The sequence below is a fragment of the Cololabis saira genome, chromosome 13 (genome assembly GCF_033807715.1).
Source record: "Cololabis saira isolate AMF1-May2022 chromosome 13, fColSai1.1, whole genome shotgun sequence".
In the NCBI taxonomy this organism is placed as follows: Eukaryota; Metazoa; Chordata; class Actinopteri; order Beloniformes; family Belonidae; genus Cololabis; species Cololabis saira.
In genome coordinates this window covers 38,536,859-38,557,276 of record NC_084599.1, presented here as the reverse complement: position 1 = coordinate 38,557,276, position 20,418 = coordinate 38,536,859, and the positions used below count along the sequence as shown (strand labels likewise).

The window sequence follows — 20,418 nt, the reverse complement described above, 5'->3', positions numbered from 1 at the left end:
GTGCTGCAGTCTGGGCTAGTATGTGATCCGGGACCACCGAATCGGGACACCAGGATTTGGGTTTATCTAATGTCTGATTGGCTGATTTGGACCCAGACCTGCAGGTCCGGTTCTGGTTTTCTGCAGACTGTAGGCTCCTGCAGGGCCCTGCTCCCCTCTGGAGGTTTGACCTGAATATTTGGAGAGAATAGATGAGTTGTTTTCATGTCTACGCAGCTGAATGAGAACATTTGAATTAACGTCTCACAGTGAAGTACTGAAATCATGACGTCTGTTCAAGGTTTTTTCTGGCGGAATTAAGGATTTAAAAAGTCACAATTTTTGAGTTTGTTCGTGCCAATTTGCAAGTTTATTTAATCGAATATTTAGTTATTATTTCATTTTCATTTTTGTTTATTTGGAAGGGACAGATACAGAAAACATAGACAGACATAAATGGCTATCTGATGCCTGTATCATAGCGTTTATAGCGAATGCTAATTTGCAACACTCGTCCCTAACAGGGCTCACATCACAATTAAAAGAAAGGAGTTAGAAAAGTACACATACTTGACATTCCCTTACAAACATTAAAAACATACACAATACAAACATTAAAAACATACAAAATTACACACATAATAAGAGCTAGCTTTGCTTATCTATATTATTGTTATTCTATTGCATTTCATGGAGTGATACAAGCAAGGGAGGGTGTATAGCCTTACTTTAACCATTTCTCTTCGATTAACTGGCTAAATAAATCCATATCTAAATATATTCCTGGATGTTTGTTGGTGTTTCAGTTAGAGGACTTTTCTGTTCATGTCAGAGAATCAGGTTCAGGTTCAGGTTCAGGTTCAGGTTCATGACTCCACCAGCGTTAGGAGGCAGGGTTAACATGTGAATACAAAAAGGAATGATCAACAAACCTCATAAAATCATATTTCATACCCAACAGAACACAAACAACTAATCAGCCTCTTCATGGAAACATCAGCTCATTTTGAATTTGATGGCAACAACACATCTCAGAGAGTTGGAGCAAGAGGTTCTGGATGTGCTAGAGGTGCTAGAGGTTCTAGAAGTTCTGGAAGTTCTAGAGGTTTCCTAGACTCAAATAACAAATGTCTGAGTTTCAACATGTTTATGTTGTTGATGCTTCGTTGGAGGTAAAACCTGAGTTGTAGATGATTGGATTGTTTTTATTTACATGTTTGACAGTTTGGTTAGTGTCTCAACGTTTGTGGATTTGGGGTTTCACTGCGTCTGGGAGGATTCATGCAGATGCATGAGGAGATGGAGGATGTAGATAGATGGAGGATGCAGATAGAGATGGAGGATGTAGATAGAGATGGAGGATGTAGATAGAGATGGAGGATGCAGATAGAGATGGAGGATGTAGATAGAGATGGAGGATGTAGATAGAGATGGAGGATGTAGATAGAGATGGAGGATGTAGATAGAGATGGAGGATGTAGATAGATGGAGGATGTAGATAGAGATGGAGGATGCAGATAGATGGAGGATGTAGATAGAGATGGAGGATGTAGATAGATGGAGGATGTAGATAGAGATGGAGGATGTAGATAGAGATGGAGGATGTAGATAGAGATGGAGGATGCAGATAGAGATGGAGGATGTAGATAGATGGAGGATGTAGATAGAGATGGAGGATGTAGATAGATGGAGGATGTAGATAGAGATGGAGGATGTAGATAGAGATGGAGGATGTAGATAGAGATGGAGGATGTAGATAGAGATGGAGGATGTAGATAGAGATGGAGGATGTAGATAGAGATGGAGGATGCAGATAGATGGAGGATGTAGATAGAGATGGAGGATGCAGATAGAGGATGCAGATAGAGATGGAGGATGCAGATAGAGATGGAGGATGTAGATAGATGGAGGATTCAGATAGAGATGGAGGATGTAGATAGATGGAGGATTCAGATAGAGATGGAGGATAGAGATAGAGATGGAGGATGTAGATAGAGATGGAGGATGCAGATGGAGGATGCAGATAGAGATGGAGGATGTAGATAGAGATGGAGGATGTAGATAGAGATGGAGGATGTAGATAGAGATGGAGGATGCAGATGGAGGATGCAGATAGAGATGGAGGACGTAGATAGAGATGGAGGATGCAGATGGAGGATGCAGATAGAGATGGAGGATGTAGATAGAGATGGAGGATGTAGATAGAGATGGAGGATGTAGATAGAGATGGAGGATGCAGATAGAGGCCTCTAGGGCCCCTGGTCCCCAGTTAAAGAGTTAAATACTTAAAAGAGACTGTGGTTGTTTTGTTTGTTTTCGTCCTCAATTATCTTTTTGTTTCTCATCAAACAGTTTTAATAAAAGATCAAACCACATGTTATCTTTGTGTGAAGGTCTCTGCTCATAAGTAATAATGATGAAATAGATTTATCAGGAGAAGATAAATGTGGAGGTCTGCAGACAAAGGTGGAGGTCTGCAGAAATGAGGATCTCTTGAACCTGGAGATTTAAAGAAATGCAGATGGAGCTTCCTCAGAATCGTAGTTCAGAGTTCAGAGTTCAGAAGGTCAGAAGGTCAGTAGGTCAGAAGGTCAAAGCAAACAGCAGAAGTTTCTAAGTGGCAGGTGTTACGTGAGACGCTCCCTGAAAGGTGGAGGGAGGAGCTTCAGCGCTTCCTCACGGCCTGAATGTGAGCGTTGTGGTACCTCTGCGTTCTTCCTTCCCTGAATCTCCAGCCTCGGTACTGAAGTAGTGAACGTTAGATCTTATTATGGTCTGTCTCATAAACGTGAACTAGAGCAGAAACAAACATATTTAAAGGCGTCTTCATATCCGGGGTTCATGTCTGTGGGGGAGTTTCACGTTGCTCCCAGTTAAACTCAGGAAGCCTGAAACAAACTTATCATGTGGTGTTAATGGGACTAATAGACCACCGGTTTGGTTCTGGGTTGGTCTAGAAGGTTCTGGTTGGTCTATAAAAGTTCTGGGTTGATATAGACAGGTTCTGAGTTGGTTTAGAACGGTTCTGTGTTGGTCTAGAAAAGTTATGGGTTGGCCTGGAAGGTTCTGAGTTGGTCTGGAATGTTCTGGGCAACAAATCGACGCTGAGCCTACGCCGCAGGTTGCGCCGCATCGCGCACCCCACACCGCACGCCACGCCGTGCCTGACGTGCACCTCCCACAAATTGTAACTACGCGTCAAGAGGTCGCAGACGGAGAGGGCTGTGATTGGTTTGCTTGGTAGCAACGCATTTCCGGTTCCGGTTCGTGAAGCAGTCGTGAACTTTCAGCGCTCTTTTCTTCGTGTATGTGTGATTTATTTTGTTTTGTTTTTTTGCACAATAGTTGTCCTTATCTCTTTGATTCACTGTGACCGGAAAAGTCGGATAAACCATTCAGGAAAAGATTGCACCCCCCTAGCGGTCACGGGGGGTACTGCACCGCAGCAAAACGGAGTGACGGAGAAGTCCGGAGGGTTCACGACGGCATCACGGCGACGGCGTGTGCTCTGCGTTGGTTTGACGCAGAACCTTAATCCAGCCTTTACTCTGCAAAAGGTTCTGGGTTGGTGTGGAAAAGTTCTGGGTTCATCTGGAAAGGTTGTGGGGGTAAAGCTCAGCAAAACAGCCTGAAGCAGTTATCTTCGTCACCAGGCCCAGTTCTCGGCCCAGTTCTTCCGCTAGAGTTCTTTGGTTCCAGTCGTCCGGGTCGTTTGCTGTTCCCTTTTCAACCCTGATACCAACCAGGAGCTGAGAACTCTATCGTCTACCACAGATCAGAGTCCCCCTCCACCTCCTCCACCTCCACCCCTCGTCTCTCCAGGGGTTTTCCAACCCAACGATGCTGTAATCAGTCCGCCGTCGTCAGTCACGGTTCGTTCTCCGGGTGTTCCAGCGGTGACTCAGCAGAAATGTTCCTGCCTGAGCCGGAGCTGCTGAGGTTACGTAAGGGAGGCCGACGGCCTCGGCCCGTCCCTGCGACCTTGGTCCTGCTGCCGACCTTCACCACGGTTGGCTGAGCAGAGAGAGTTGCAGCTCGATGTGAAGCTTCGCTTCTGCCGGAAGCTCAGTGATGGAGAACAAAGCAGGATGTGTTTCCGCCTGACCGCGTCCTGACTCCGTCCTCGTCACCGCTTCATCCCCAGACCCACAGAGACGCCGCTGTCCCGCGGTGTCCTGTCATCCGATCAATCACGTCGATCAGGTCCCACGAGGTCGTGTTTGCACCGCCATGACTCAGCAGAATGTTTCACTTAATGCTGCCGACGTCAGAGAGAACTGCTGACAGGAAGTGATACAGCCCTCACCGTCATTCATCCATCCATTCATCCATCCATCCATCCATCCATCCATCCATCCATCCATCCATGAAACATCCATCCATCCATCCATCCATGAAACATCCATCCATCCATCCATCCATCCTCCATCCATCCATATATTCATCCATCCATCCATCCATCCATCCATCCATCCATCCATCCATCCATCCATCCATCCATCCATCCATCCATCCATCCATCCATCCATCCATCCATCCATCCATCCATCCATCCATCCATCCATCAGGTTGATTTTCTCTTCTATGATATTTGTAGTATATATATGTTATTTAAAGCTGCAAGCAGCGATGAACGGGGTCTCGCGCGTGCAATTTTCAGCAATTGAGGTCAAGGACTCAAAACCAAGTCCAATGACACCACCCACGAGTCTCTATGTCAAAACATTCAAAAGTTATGGCTGAATCAAATATCGGTTAATCAGCTACTAGTATCACTTCCTGTTTAGCGTTGAAGTTTGACGCGGTGCCACGGCCACGCCATTTCACGAAAACTCACGATTTTGATAACTTTTCATCGTTAACATCTTTTGTGTCTCCTGAGCGAGTTTTATGTCGAATGGACGATCCTGCTAAGAGGAGTTCGTTAAAGTACGACATGTGAAAAGGGCATAAAATTGCGCCAAAATTACACGATTAATTCAAAATGGCCGACTTCCTGTTCGGTTTTCTTTAAGTTGCGACATGATACAGGTGTTTACCGATTTTCGTGCATGTACATCAAACCGTATTATGGGGCTTGAGGCACAAAGTTTTCTAGGGGGCGCTGTTGAGCCGTTAGGCCACGCCCCTTTTTGACACTATTACGATACGTAATTTTTCGCCACATGGGACGTTCGTGCCAAGTTTCACAACTTTTCGAGTAAGTTATGCACCTCAAAAACGCAATTGTTTTCGGATAAAATAAGAATAATAATAATCTTTCCGATTTCAATAGGGCTTCGCACAAGCTTATGGAAAATATCTAGTTGACTGACGTTTTACTTATTTTCAGTCTGATTTTAGTTTTGCAGCGCAAGAGAAGCTCTTCCTGAAGATGAGCACGTTTAGCTGAAGTGTTTTTTCTGATTGGTCAAAGTCGTTAAGGGGTGTCGCCACGGGCCTAGTAGGGGCGGATTTGATGGGGTACCAGGGTCACAAGCAGGAGAGGTTATTAAAATATATCAATTCTAAATATCAATGACAATAAATGAGGGGCCACATCCCTTGAGAGAAGACCTGGCCACGCCCAGGGGGCCGAGCCCGGGTTTCCCCGGTTTCCCCGGTCCGAGACGAGGGACCTCAAGGTCTTTTGTCTCGACGAGATACTTCCCGGGATGAAGGACCCAGACGTCGTCCTCCGGGATGCTGCAGCGCTGAGGTCGGCCTGACTGCAGCAGTGAGACTTCATGAGGCTGAAATAATCCACATTTTCACTTGAATAAATGTCCAGTGAACCTTTAATCATCGGACAGCCAGCTCCCCGGGCCGCGCCTGTGCAGCATTTCAGCGTCACAGCGACCTTCAACCTTCTCCTGGGAAGTCTCTCACCTCTAGAATAAGATTAAAGTTATATTTTTCATCCTGAATACAAAAACGTTAGGGTTCGATCTGCTTCTGTCTCCTTAAATCTGCCCACAATGCCTGAAGAAGAAGCAGCTCTGCGCTGCGCCTGAGAAATGGAAACGACACTGAGCTGCTCACAAGCTCAATAAACGCTTCCTTTAGCGGCGGCGTTATCGACGGCCGACCCCCGGAGCGGCTTTGGGGGGGGGGGCACCGCCTTCAAAGATGCTTCTGTGGACAAAGAGCGTGTCGATCACTTCCTCCGCCCCCCACACTTCCTCCCATCCTCCATCTTTTCCTCCTCTCTCTTGAGAGTGTCTGGTTGTCATGGCAACCGCATCCTCTGGGTGGGGAAGGAGGAGACGAGGAGGAGCTGGAGGAGACGGATTATTGTTCCAGGAGATGTTTGATGATGAAAAACGCCGCTGGACCTCAGGGTGTTAGGGGTGAAGACCTCAGGACCTCAGGACCTGAGGACCTGAGGAGTGAAGACCTCAGGAGTGAGGACCCTTAGGACCTCAGGAGTGAGGACCTCAGGAGTGAGGACCCTTAGGACTTCAAGAGTAAGGACCTCAGGAGTGAGGACCTCAGGAGTGAGGACCTCAGGACCTCAGGAGTAAGGACCTCAGGACCTCAGGAGTAAGGACCTGAGGAGTGAGGACCTCAAGAGTGAGACCTCAGGACCTCAGGAGCGAGACCTCAGGACCTCAGGAGTGAGGACTTGAAGAGTGAGGACCCTTAGGACCTCAAGAGTGAGGACCTCAGGAGTGAGACCTCAGGAGTGAGGACCTCAGGAGCGAGACCTCAGGACCTCAGGAACGAGACCTCAGGACCTCAGGAGTGAGGACTTGAGGAGTGAGGACCCTTAGGACCTCAAGGGTGAGGACCTCAGGAGTGAGACCTCAGGACCTGAGGAGTGAGGACCTGAGGAGTGAGGACCTCAGGACCTCAGGAGCGAGACCTCAGGACCTCAGGAGTGAGGACGTCTCAGTGCTGCTCGAGTTTCTGAAATCTTTCTGCAGCTCAAGCAATTATTCTGTAACGTCAGCAGATTTCCTCTCCTTGGCCTCATTTCTTCCTTTCCTTCTTCCTCTCCTCCGTCCTCTCCCTCCTCCTCTCTTCCTCCCGTCCGGGACCGGAGCTTCAGACTCCTCCAGGAATCGTCTTCCTCGTTTCCTCACCAGAAAAGTCACCTGATAACCATCTTCCTGGTTCCCTCTTTTCTTCATGCCGTCATCATCTCGTATCCAGGTCGCGTGTGGCAGGGAGGTCGTCTCCATGGCAACAGTGCTGTTAACTGGCTCCCTCAACGCTCGTTGGGCTCTCTGATCTCTCTGTGTGATGTGGGGGTTCAGGCTCCCCCTACTGTACCCAGCATGCTTTGCGGTGACTGCGGGGACATGGGTGTGTGTGTGTGTGTGTGTGTGTGTGTGTGTGTGTGTGTGTGTGTGTGTGTGTGTGTGTCAAAGAGAAAGCAGAAAGAGCCATCAGTTGATGGAAATGTGTCACCGTGACAGCGAGGCAGGGATGTGGGGATGCGGGGTTGTTGCCATGGTAACGGGGCACATCAATACATCCAAGGTCTTTGATGGGAACATTAAAGTCTCACACACACACACACACACACACACACTCCCCGGCGGAGCTCTGCAGTCCCAGGGGACCTTCAAACATATATTATGGGCTGTATTCCTGCTGTGACCCTCCTCCAAAGGACATATCTCCAGACCAGTTTGCTTTGTTCATACTTTTGTTCAATAAGTTGTTTATACTAGGGCTGGGCGATATGGACCAAAAGTTATATCTCGATATTTTCTAGCTAAATGGCGATACTCGATATATATATCGATATTTTTTCTGTGCCATAATTGGGGTTTCCTCCAAAGCATTATAGCATAGCATCTCTGTTAGCTTCATTTTTTCTGAGGCAAACCCTTAAAAAAACAGTCAGTTTTAATACAAAGCCTCGTGCCAAATGTCACACAGGTTCCTTTATTATCAGAGGTCTGCACAATATCAAAATGTATAAAACAAATGAAATAAAAATAAACTGCCTGCATATATAGAATAAAAATGCTTCTTGAATAAAATAAAACAAATATCCCTTTCCTGCATAACAATTAAATTAAAATACACTGTACAATTAATACAATGTAGACAGTAACAGACACTTTTCCACTGAGGTTGACAGTTGTGCAAATAACAAAACATTTGTGCAAATCTCAAATAAAACATTCAAGTCAATTTGTCACAAAATAAGCTATATCAAAATCATAAAAAAAAAAAAAAAATTTTAATCGATATAAACGATATTGTCTCGTACCATATCGCGTTTGAAAATATATCGATATATATTAAAATCTTGATATATCGCCCAGACCTAGTTTATACCATCAAATGTATAAAAATAACCAGACTGTGACATCTGAAGAGAGTTTTGGAAGCTTTTTTCTCATTTATATCATGAGGGGGGTCCCGATTTCTGATTTCCTAGTAATGTTCATCAAAAGAAGGAGTAGAAACGGAGAATAAACAGAATAAAGCTTCAGTGTCCATCGTGTTTTCCAGCTACGCTGGTTTGAGTCAACATGGCGGGTGGAGCTCAGATGATGGAGATGTTCATGTCGGCCTCGGCTCTGTGGGGGTTGATTATCAGCAGACTCCATCGGGGGGTGGAATTGATTTATTTTAGCTGCTCGTCGGTTTAATAAACACACTTTGATTTTTCTGCTGGTTAAAAGCTGCTGGTGTCTGAGCAGATGAGGAGGTTCCATGTTTGATCTGAGCAGAGCTTTTTATGTGTTTTTTCAGCTACTGGATGCCCTAAATTACCTTCAGGATCAATAAAGTATCTATCTATTTATCTATCATCTATCCATCCATCTATCTATTTATCCATCCATATATCCATCTATTTATCCATCTATCCATCCACCTATCTATTTATCATTCTATCATCTATCCATCCATCTATTTATCTATCTATCATCTTTCCATCTATCCGTCCATCTATCCATCTATTGCGGTAGTGAACTTTCAGCGCTCTTTTCTTTGTGTGTGTGTGTGTGTGTGTGTGTGTGTGTGTGTGTGTGTGTGTGTGTGTGTGTGTGTGTGTGTGTGTGTGTGTGATGTATTTTTCCTGATCAGAGCTGATCAGAGCAGAGATGCAGCTCAGCATCATAATGAATACAGCAATGACAGTAATGACATTCACTGTAGCTCCAGATCTGCTGAGTCGGACAGGAACAGAGGGGGGGGGATCGGCGCTGAAGGTCGCTGGTTCTGTCCCACGGTGGGGGATGAGGTGCAGACTGAGCATGTGCAGCCCTGACCTCCACCCTCGGGTGCCTCGCTTCATCTGCCATCTCCCCCTGGTGACGTGGTCTTGTTTCCGTTGTTTTCCTCCCTCCAAACCTCCCTCCGCTGATGCAGGTTTCTCCAGCACCGCTTCCAGGCGGGTCGGGGCCCGGGTCGGGGCCCGGGTTGCCACCTTTCAGAAATAGAAATAAGGGACGCCCGATTTCAGCAGCGCCAAAAAAAGGGACATCCCCAAAACTTCTAAACTGCTTAGAAATTTATTTATTTTATATGATAAACAAAATGGGTCAAAATGACCTAATTCTCCTCCCTTCTTTCCTCCTTCTCTCTCCTTCCTTCTCCCTTCCTCTTTTCTCCCTTCCTTCCTTCTTTTCTCCCCTCATACATTCTTTCATTGTTTTCTCCTTTCCTTCCTTCCTCCCTTCCTTCCATCCTCCCTTCCTTCCTTCCTTCCTTCCTTCCTTCCTTCCTTCCTTCCTTCCTTCCTTCCTTCCTTCCTTCCTTCCTTCCTTCCTTCCTTCCTCCTGCTCTCTCCTTCCTTCCTTCCTTCCTTCCTTCCTTCCTTCCTTCCTTCCTTCCTTCCTTCCTTCCTTCCTTCCTTCCTTCCTTCCTTCCTTCCTTCCTTCCTTCTTCTTTCCTCTCTTCTTTCCTTCCTTCCTTCATTCTTTTCTCCCTTCCTTCCTTCTTTTCTCCCTTCCTTCCTTCTTTTCTCCCTTCCTTTTTCCTTTCCTTCCTTCCTTCCTTCCTTCCTTCCTTCCTTCCTTCCTTCCTTCCTTCCTTCCTTCCTTCCTTCCTTCCTTCCTTCCTTCCTTCCTTCTTCTTTCCTCTCTTCTTTCCTTCCTTCCTTCATTCTTTTCTCCCTTCCTTCCTTCTTTTCTCCGTTCCTTTTTCCTTTCCTTCCTTCTTTCCTTCCTTCCTTCTTTTCTCCCTTCCTTCCTTCTTTCTTTTCTTCCTTCCTCCTTCCTTGACCCGAAGACAGCACAACGGTTAAGGTTTAAAGTGCTTTAATAACATTGAACAGCCAACCATACTAGCAACTGAAATAGCCTATGCTCTTTTGCTACATGTACGTCCACATCAACCGAGATTTACTGTATGCAGGTAAATATAAATATAACTACAGGTGAAGGTCGGAAAAATAGAATATGGTGTAAAAGTTCATTTATTTCAATAATTCAACTTAAATGGTGAAACTAATATGTCTCATTACATGCAAAGCAAGATGTGTTAAACCTTTATTTGTTATAATTTTGATGATTGAATTGTTTATTGATTTCATAAAATATTCTAATTTTTTTCATAAACTGTGAGCCATAATCATCAACATTATACAAAACAAAGGCTTGAAATATCTCACTTTGAATGTAGTGGGAAATAATATATTTGTTTCACCTTTAGTTGAATTTACTACAAATTAAGTTTTGCAATATATTCAAATTTTCAGACCTTCACCTGTATATTATGACATCAATATATAGGAGCATAATATATGTCCGTATTGGTTCAATATATTCTATATTATTTGTACATTTCCTAGAAAATAAAAAAGTTGCAAGTGCATTTTATAATAATCTTCTCAAAATGCAATAACTAATGTGGCAAAATTTATTACAAAATGGGGCAGTTTATTACAAAATGAAATGAAAAAGTTATTACATTTTGGACGTTTATTACAAAATGCACCGTTATTACAAAATGCGGCTCAACAAGGCACGAAACCACCTGGGGGTTTATAAGCTGTGGGTTGCGCTGAATTCTTCAGTTGGTTAACACTGGGACCAGTAAAAGCCACTGACGATCAGCCGACTCACATTTCCGTTTTTATTTATCCTTTCAGAATAAATGATTTTCTAAAATACGTCACCCAATGAGTCAGCTTGCACTCTGTGGGCGTAATTTTTTTTAAAATTTTTTAACCTATTTCTTTCATATTTTATGTGTCTCACCTGACGTCCTCCCTCACCTGCGTCTCACCTGACGTCCTCCCTCACTTGTGTCTCTCTTGCAGGCGGCGCTGCGGAGTCTGAACATGGCTTCCTACGACCAGCTGGCCCTCCAGGTGGAGGTTCTCCGGAAGGAGAACTCCCACCTGCGGAGGGAGCTGGAGGACAACTCCAACCACCTGTCCAAGCTGGAGACGGAGACGTTCGGCATGAAGGTCAGTTCCCGGAAACATGCATGCGCGTGCACTTTAAAGGTATAGTCTGTAATGTTGGAGAGCTAGCAAGATTTGAAAGTGGCACCTCCTCTAAGCTCCGCCCCCTCCTCCCCCTCCCGTCAGCGCTCCGTCCAAAGCCACGCCCCCACAAACTTTGGGGAACGCGCATTTGCAGGAGTCGAGTTTTCAAGGACATTTTGGACAGCACATTTTCAACAAAACTACCCCATGTCTCATTCACCTGTAAGCGAGGCCGGTTTTAGGGGGGGGCGGGGGGGGCTGTGCCCACCCAAACGTGTGTCCTGCCCACCCAATCAAAGTTATGGGGATCCTTTATTTTTTTATAATTTTATTTTTTTATAAATATAAAAACATATCACAGAATATCTGTACCGTTTCTGATTGGGTGGGCACTGCGCATCATTTTTAGACACTTAAAATGGAGGCATCTGATTGGTTCTTTCCCCCCTGCCAATCCTCTGGTCCTCTGACCAATCCGTACCACTCGGTGCACAAAAAACAGATTGGTCAGAGTTTTTACAGGATTAAAGGTGTCAGAGAGGTCGGATTTTCTTCTTTCCTTTTTCTGAACACATTATTCACTGGCTACTCTCAAGATGGAAGGACCATTTCACCCAGTATAACAATAAATGTTTTTGAATACGATTACAGACTATACCTTTAATGCATGTCTGAATCGAATCTTCTGCATCCAATCAAATGATCCGATCTCCAGAGCAAAGTAATCAATCAAATGAAAAGCTACGGATCAGAACTGAACTCCCATCAGTCACATGTGCACATGACACGTGTCCAGATGCAGAGCAGCTGGATTATCTGGCTGAGCTCAGCCGGGTTTAGCGTCAGAATCAGGACACAGACAGAGGTCGGTCTGCCCGTTGCAGCACCGGGTGGGTTCTGCAGGCTTCGCTGTGGTACTGGGTGGGTTCTGATGTCTGGTTTTGGGGCTGAACCGTCCAGGGTCTGACTCTGTTCACTGGTGCAGGAGGTGCTGAAGCAGCTGCAGAGTAAACTGGAGCAGGAGGCGGGAACTCTGGCGTCGTCTGGGAGGAGCGACGTTCTGCACCAGCTCAAAGGTCCGTTTGTACTCTCTTATGGTTCCGTGTGTTAGCATGTTTTGTAATGTTCTAATTAATTCTGAATTAAGTTGTTTTATCACATGTTATTATTCTAGTAAACACCCCCAGAGCCCGTTTACATCGGGTGGGAGGTGAGGTCTGGAAGGAGATGTGGAGGGAGGTCTGGGTTAGGGTTAGTAGGGAGGTTGGAGGGAGGTCTGGAAAGAGGTCTAGAGAGATGTCTGGAAGGAGGTCTGGAGGGAGGTCAGGGTTAGGGTTAGGAGGGAGGTCTGGAAAGAGGTCTGGGGGGAGTTCAGAGGGAGGTCTGGGTTAGGGTTGGGGTGAGGGTTTGGAGGGAGGTCTGGAAGGAGGTTGGAGGGGAGTCTGGGTTAGGAGGGAGGTTGGGGGGAGGTCTGGAAAGAGGTCTAGAGAGATGTCTGGAAGGAGGTCTGGAAAGAGGTCTAGAGAGATGTCTGGAAGGATGTCCGGAAAGAGGTCTAGAGAGATGTCTGGAAGGATGTCTGGAGAGAGGTCTAGAGAGATGTCTGGAAGGATGTCTGGAGAGAGGTCTAGAGAGATGTCTGGAAGGATGTCTGGAGAGAGGTCTAGAGAGATTTCTGGAAGGAGGTCAGAAGGAGGTCAGAGGGAGGTCTGGGTTAGGGTTGGGGTGAGGGTTTGGAGGGAGGTCTGGAGGAAGGTGTTGAAGAAGGTCGGAGGGAGGTCTGGACGGAGGTCTGGACGGAGGTCTGGAGGTCGGTCTGAGTTAGGGTTACAGTCTAGGGATTTCTAGAGAGAGGTCTGGGTTAGGGTTAGGGCACAGGTGTCAAACTGAATCCCAGAAGGGCCGGTGTCCTGCATGTTTTAGATGTTTCACTGCTTTAACACACCTCATTCTAATTAATCATCGTCACCAGCTTGTCATCAAAGTCTGGATAGTTCTGTTGATGACACAGTCACTTGTATCATGGTGCAATGAAGCAGGGAAACATCTAAAACCTGCAGGACACCGGCCCTCGAGGACTGGAGTCCGACACCCCTGGGTTAGGGTTAGGAGGGAGGTCTGGATGGAGGTCTGGACGGAGGTCTAGAGCAGGGGTATTCAACTAGATTCGGCCGGGGGCCACATCTGCAAAAGGACTGTATGGAGAGGGCCGCACAATTTGAAAATGTGGGGGTTTTCAAAATGTATTTTGCACTCAAAGACGAAGACTTATGTAAATATAATACATTTGTATTATACATTTGAATATATCTAGTTTACATATGAATGATGTATTAATTGTCTCCAGATATAGTCATTGTGAATGTTAAATATAATATTCAGATAAAGAAATATTATTTTAAATGCAAGTTCATTTTGAAACCATGCATTGTGCAAACTTAATGAAATTGATATTGACCTACTTTTAATAAAACGCCATAATGACAAAGCACCATTTTCCACCAAGATTTCCTTATTTGAATATTATATTAAGCATTGAGCAAACCATTTTAGTCCATAGTAGCCAGTTATAAAAATATTATAATTTTTTTTTTTTATTTATTTATTTATTTTTTTTCAACAAACACCCCCTTTTTTGAAATATGACCAGGGGCCACATAAAGGCTCCTGGCGGGCCGCATGTGGCCCGCGGGCCGCCAATTGAATATCCCTGGTCTAGAGGGAGGTCTGGGTTAGGGTTAGGAGGGAGGTCTGGACGGAGGTGTTGAAGCAGGTTGGATGGAGGTCTAGAGGGATGTGTCTGCCGTCCCTGCGACTCAATGTTAATGAACAGTCTGAGATTTTATAGACTAATTTAGCGACATTTTCCAAGGATTTGCTGTAAAACCAAGCAGATTTCCATCTGCTGTAGATTAAAGAATAAATCTCATCGCCGAGCACTTCAGAACCAGACCACTCCCAGACACGACTGTAACATCCCCATCAGCCTGGACCGGCTGATTGGCTGCCGCCAGCAGCGCCTCATCATTGGTGTCTATTAGATCATCTGGACCAGAATCCAGTTAACGGCCGAGGAAAATGAAAAGCAGCAGCCGGGTTCTGCTCGTCAGCTCAGTTACTCCAGTCTAATTAAATAAGAATCATGAAATGATACTTTATTTGTAATTAAGAGAACGTGTCGGCCAGAACTGAACCGGTGGCAGATGTTTTGAGGTCTAATCTGGAACCAAATGTTTTGATTTTGAAGGCAGAATTTAAAGAGCAAGAAAATACATTTGATGCATGAACTCTGAGCCATCCCATAATCAAGTAAGGGGGAAAAAAAACATTTATACAAACCAAAGAATTCAAAAGAATATAAGCAACTAATTAAAAAAGACATAAACTCACCTAATGTATTTATAATGATAGGATAAATAATACAAAAATTATAAAATACAAACAAAAGTAGGCTTCTTGGGTACGAAGGTTTCAGCATGATGGTTTGGGGGTTGATATGTAGCGGGGGCATGTGGACTAAATGGGTTTACCTGAACCCCGGGACCCGTAGAGTGTTATTGGCCCCTAAAAACCTAACCAGACCCCAGACCAGGGAGTCTTCATGGAGAAACACAGGCTGGACCACCATGGAACCTGCAGACAGGTCTCCGGTTCTTATACCGACTATGGCAGGGAGCCTTGGGGTCGTAGAAGTCGTTGAGGATCTTTGGGTTCCTTGAGGTTCTTGAGGTCCTTGAAGTCCTTGAGGTCCGGTGTCCTGCATCGTTTAGAAATGCCAAAGAAGACCTTTGATCTGGATCAGGTGTGTTGGAGCTGGGAAACCGGACCTCGAGGACCAGAACCGGAGATTTGGGGCCAATCCCAATACACCCCCTATTTTCTACCACTAGCTCTAAAAATGAAGCCACTTGGGTAGGGCCCTTGTAATCTTCCCTAGGGATTGGGACACCACTTGCTACGTCACTGCGTGGTTTACATTCGGGTACGTAAGCGACTGTGTAGTTACGTTTGCACAAACGTCACACCATATCAGGAAGCCCAGAGCTAAAAGCTGTTTTAATTTCAGCTGTAGCGCTGTTAATATGCCACTTTAAGTTTTAATATTTTTTCAGGCGTAAAAGTAACCGTTAAGATCCCCAACCTGGGCTCAGTTTATCCAAATAACGCCTGTTAAGAAATTTGCTCCGATGTTTTCAGGGATGAGAAGAGCCGCCGGCGATTTATGGTTCTGCGTTAAATCAACGCAGAGCCTACGGCGTAGGCTCTGCGTTGGTGTAACGCGGAACCATAGAATCAGCCTTTATTCTGGCGAGATCTGAAAAAACGGGCAAGCGAGTGATTATGTACATTCACTGAGTGAATATTATGAAAGTAAAATGTATATTTCTAGCTAGAAATGTAATCAAAACGCATTTTTATGCAGAAACTAACTCAAAATATTGATTTTATTCACTAAAAATTAGAAATGTCCGCCATGTTTTTTTGTTTGATTCAGTCTGCAAATGATGAGGTAAAGCATTCTGGGAAATTTCTCAGGCCCTCCGTCGGCGAGTCAATATCTGAAATCCCTCATTCTGAAGGGCTGGATTCATACACACTAGCCCTCGTTATGTCCACTAGCCCTAGATGCAAAGAGGAATGGGGACACCACTACCCTCACGGGAACGCGCAAAATTTAGGGGTAGGGATGAAAAGTAGGAGTAGGGGGGGATTGGGACTGGGCCTTGGTCTACGGTTCTGGTCCTGCCAGGTGTAAAGTGGACGATGGTCCAAGGTCATGAGTGGGTCTTACCTGACGGAGGTCCCAGCATGAATGTTCTGTGCGTCCCGGGTCAGTCCGAACTGACCTACTCGTTTCCTCCCCAGAGCTCCACATGGACCTCACCAACTACTACGAGCTCAAACACCAACCCCACAACCTGCGGCTGCTGACGGGCGGCCTTGGGGGGCCGGGGCTCCCCGGGCTCCCGGGGCTCCAGGGGCCGGGGCTGGGCGGGGCCGGGGACGACCACCTGGCCCTGCCCCCGTCCTCCAGCTGCTCGTCCTCCTCCTCCATGGCGGCGGGTCGGGCCAGGAACCCCCTGAGGCCGGCGTCCCGCCAGAGCCTGGCGTCCGGCGGGGACGTCCTGTCCGCCGCCGCCTCCATCATGATGCCGCATCACTTCCTGGACGGGGCCCCGCCCAAGACGGCGGTGATTAGCGGAGCAGACGGACGACTGAGCGACCATCACCTGGAGGAGCTGTACAAGGAGAGGTAGGAGGAGGAGCAACGCTCTCGATGCACAGAGGGGCAAAACAGTATCTAGTCAGACACCTGCAAGTTTTCCCACTTAAAAAGATGAGATATATACGGAAGAGTATTAGGGCCAGGCGGGAGAAAAATAAAAGTAATATTTTAGAGGAGGAAGATTTTTTTTCTCATTATGCACTTCAAGAAAAAAGTCGAAATATCGAGAAATAAGTCGAAATGTTGAGAAAAAGTCAAAATGTCGAGAATAATGTTGAAGTACAATTTCGAGAAAAAAGTCAAAATTTTGTGAATAAAGTTGAAATGTTGAGAAAAAAGGCGAAATTTCGACTTTTTTCTCGAAATTGTATTTCAACATTAATCTCGACATTTCGACTTTTTTTCTCGACATTTCGACTTTTTTTCTCGACATTTCAACTTTTTTCGACAAGTGCACAATAAAAAAAAATCTTCCCCTCTCAAATATTTTTCTTTCATTATGCACTTCGAGAAAAAAGTTAAAATGTCGAGAAAAAAGTCGAAATGTCGAGATTAATGTTGAAGTACAATTTAGAGAAAAAAGTCGAAATGTTGAGAAAAAAGTCCAAATTTGATGACGATATTGATTTGAAACACATATGCAGTTGCATAACTTACGTACCCTTAACATTCCACTCCAAGGATGTGAGTTAGTTAGTTAGTTAGTTAGTTAGTTAGTTAGTTAGTTAGTTAGTTAGTTAGTTAGTTAGTTACGGCTGCTGCATTTATAGCTGTCAGTCGCTCCCCTAACTGGATTTGATGGGCCAGAGGAGACATTTTGACTTTATTCACGAAATTGTATTTCAAATTTATTCTCGAAATTGTATTTCAACATTAATCTCGACATTTCCACTTTTTTCTCGACATTTCCACTTTTTTCTCGAAGTAAAAGAGAACATGGATACAATATCTGGATTAAATTAAAGATAAAGACATTGAAGGTTAAGACAGAATAAGATGGAGGAGGAGGTAAAAGATAATGTTGACATCAGCGACACATTCAAGTCATTCCAGAGTTTTGGATCTAAATGTAATATTAAATTGATGACCAGATGTCATCAATCATCAATCAAGGGTAAATGAAGATTGCCACTGTGTCTAGTTGGATATGAATTAAAATCAGATGAAAAAGTAAAAAACTGCATGTGTCTTTTATACTGATAACCAGTTAAAACAGGTGCCATTAATACAGGTAAGGAGTGGAGGACAGAGGAGCCTCTTAAAGAAGAAGTTACCAGAAATCTTGCTTGTTTGTAGGTGACCAAATACTTATTCTACCGAGGAATTTACCAATGAATTCACTAAAAATCCTACAATGTGATTTCTTGGATTCTTTCCCCCCCTTCTGTCTCTCATAGTTGAAGTGTAGCTATGAAAACTACAGGCCTATCTCATCTTTTTAAGTGGGAGAACTTGCACAACTGGTGTCTGACTAAATACTTTTTTGCCCCACTGTAAAACGCCGAGCATCAACAGGCTCGGACAGGTTGATTTTAGCGCCAAAAGCAGATGTTTACAGCTGAATCTGAACATCTGCAGGAACCTCCTGCTGGGGGAGATCGACCGGGAGGAGCGGGAGCGTTGCTGGTACTTCAGCCAGCTGGAGGCGCTGTCGCAGAAACTGGCTCAGCTGCCGCGCATCGACACGGTAGGACGCAGACAAACACACACACACCAACGGTGGCTGGTGCTAACGATGTTTTTGGCATACATGGGTGTAACGGTACGCAGAAGTCACGGTTAGGTACAAGCTTGGTACAATGGGGAAAAAAGAAAGGTAGAAAATAATATTTATGTTCTTTAATTTTGAAAAATTTAACCATCCAACAATGGCTTATTGGTCATAAGGTTTAGTGAAGCAGTTCAGTTCTGCTGCAGTGGAAAAAGAAAACATAAACATAAAATAGGGGTTTAACATTTCAACAAATCCACTGTTATTTTTTTCTTCCAGGTTTGGGTTCAGTTTATACGGAAGAGTATTAGGGCCATGCAGGAGAAAAAATATTTGAGAGGGGAAGATTTTTTTTTTATTGTGCACTCGAAATGTTGAGATTAATGTTGAAATACAATTTCGAGAAAAGTGTGAAAATGTTGAGAATAATGTTGAAATACAAATACTTTTTTGAGAAAAAAGTCGACATTTCTTGAATAAAGTCGAAATTTCGCCTTTTTTCTCAACATTTCGACTTTTTTCTTGAAATTTCGACTTTTTTCTCGAAGTGCATAATGAAAAAAAAAATCTTCCTCCTCTAAATATTATTTTTATTTTTCTCCTGCCTGGCCCTAATACTCTTCCGTAAGTTTATTTTACACATTAGAGAGAAGAAAAACATTAACATTCCCATTGTTCTGTCTGGAATTTATATTATTTGAAAAGGTAACGTTCCATTCTTTCAGATATTTGATCAACAAATATTATTCCAAAAGCAAGTGTGATTTAACCTATTTAAAACAAACATAAAAACCTGGTTTGTGTAGTTCAGTTTGATTTTCTAAAAAAGACGGGGAATGAATTGTCCAATCACATTAGATTAAAAACAACATATGAAAACGTCACAATACTGATTGCTGATTCGTTGCTGATAACTGAATTTCAGGGTTACGAGAGTTTACACTGGATTCTGTTTGACCGGCGTTCCTTACTTCCGGAAGTAAATAAAATAAAATAAAAAACATTTTGGAACCAAATAAATATTTAAACAATATTTAATTACTATTGACAGTCACCCACAGACATGAAATAACACCTTCTTTTAATAATTATTTGCATTTTACAGCATATTTTTATTTATTTATTTGTTTTTTATTTCTTTAATCTCTTGATTTGATGGGGGGGGGGGGCGCCCCTAGCATCCTCTACTGACCTGCTCTGATGTCTCTCATACCCAGAGCTGATTAAACTCCTACAGGAGGCCTGAGAAGGTTATTTGTTGCTTTTAGAAAGAAAAATAAATGAATAAATTAAACATTTGAGATATTTTTGGTGTAAACAACAAGTTGTGGGAGCTCAGAAAATATAGGAATACACTAAAATCGATCTGCAATCACCTGCTCCAGACTTGTTGGTGAACGTTTAGCGCTGGAGAGGAAGTAATTTGAGCAGCTAAACGCTGACAGAACCAGTGACCTCGGTGTGTTTCTGCAGTTTTCCCTGCAGATGGATCTGATCCGGCAGCAGCTGGAGTTCGAGGTCCAGCAGGTCCGATCCGTGATGGAGGAGCGCTTCGGCTCCAGCGACGAGATGGTGCAGAGGACTCAGGTGAAGCCGCCGGCTGAAGCGGTCGCATGGCTCGCTGCTAGCTGTACATGCCCCTCATTCTATAACCGTGTTCTGCAGGTGCGCGTCGCTCGCCTGGAGCAGCTGGAGAAGGAGCTGCAGGAGATCCGAGGAAACCAGGAGACCCAGCTGCAGGTCAGACAACACAAACAGCTGCCACATCACCACGGCTGAGGGTTCAATCACACATCAGGGGGCAGGAAGGCACCAGGAGGCTTCTGGGAGTCTCTCCGGCCAGCCGTGGATCTCTTTGTGGTGTCAGCTGGTCTGGAGGCCTTCGCCAGCGAGTCAGACCATGTGACTGGTATTCCTCGTCTTTCTGGACCGGGACATGTTGGTAGCAACTGGTGGAGCAGACCAAGATTAGCTCAGTTAGCACAAGTTAGCCCTTTTGGCTTTGCTGACTTAGCTCATGGTATCTTATGATGCTAACGAATGCTGCCGTACATTCGTGTCTTTGTACAGTTTTACTTAACGGGGTTCCTAGAAATTCACCCATACAGTTGTCATGGAGAC

The 20,418-nt window shown here is 44.7% G+C and overlaps 1 protein-coding gene across 1 annotated transcript in view; it reads left to right on the top strand.

The window, feature by feature from the left end:
- apc2 (APC regulator of WNT signaling pathway 2) overlaps window positions 1–20,418 on the top strand; it is a 61,780-nt gene that overhangs the window by 1,533 nt on the left and 39,829 nt on the right. Inside the window, exons 2-7 of the mRNA XM_061738850.1 lie at window positions 11,189–11,338; window positions 12,345–12,435; window positions 16,226–16,613; window positions 18,165–18,273; window positions 19,771–19,884; window positions 19,963–20,037. Coding sequence (XP_061594834.1) covers window positions 11,210–11,338; window positions 12,345–12,435; window positions 16,226–16,613; window positions 18,165–18,273; window positions 19,771–19,884; window positions 19,963–20,037 — 906 coding nt within the window. The 5' untranslated portion in view covers window positions 11,189–11,209. The remainder of the gene's footprint in view (window positions 1–11,188; window positions 11,339–12,344; window positions 12,436–16,225; window positions 16,614–18,164; window positions 18,274–19,770; window positions 19,885–19,962; window positions 20,038–20,418) is intronic.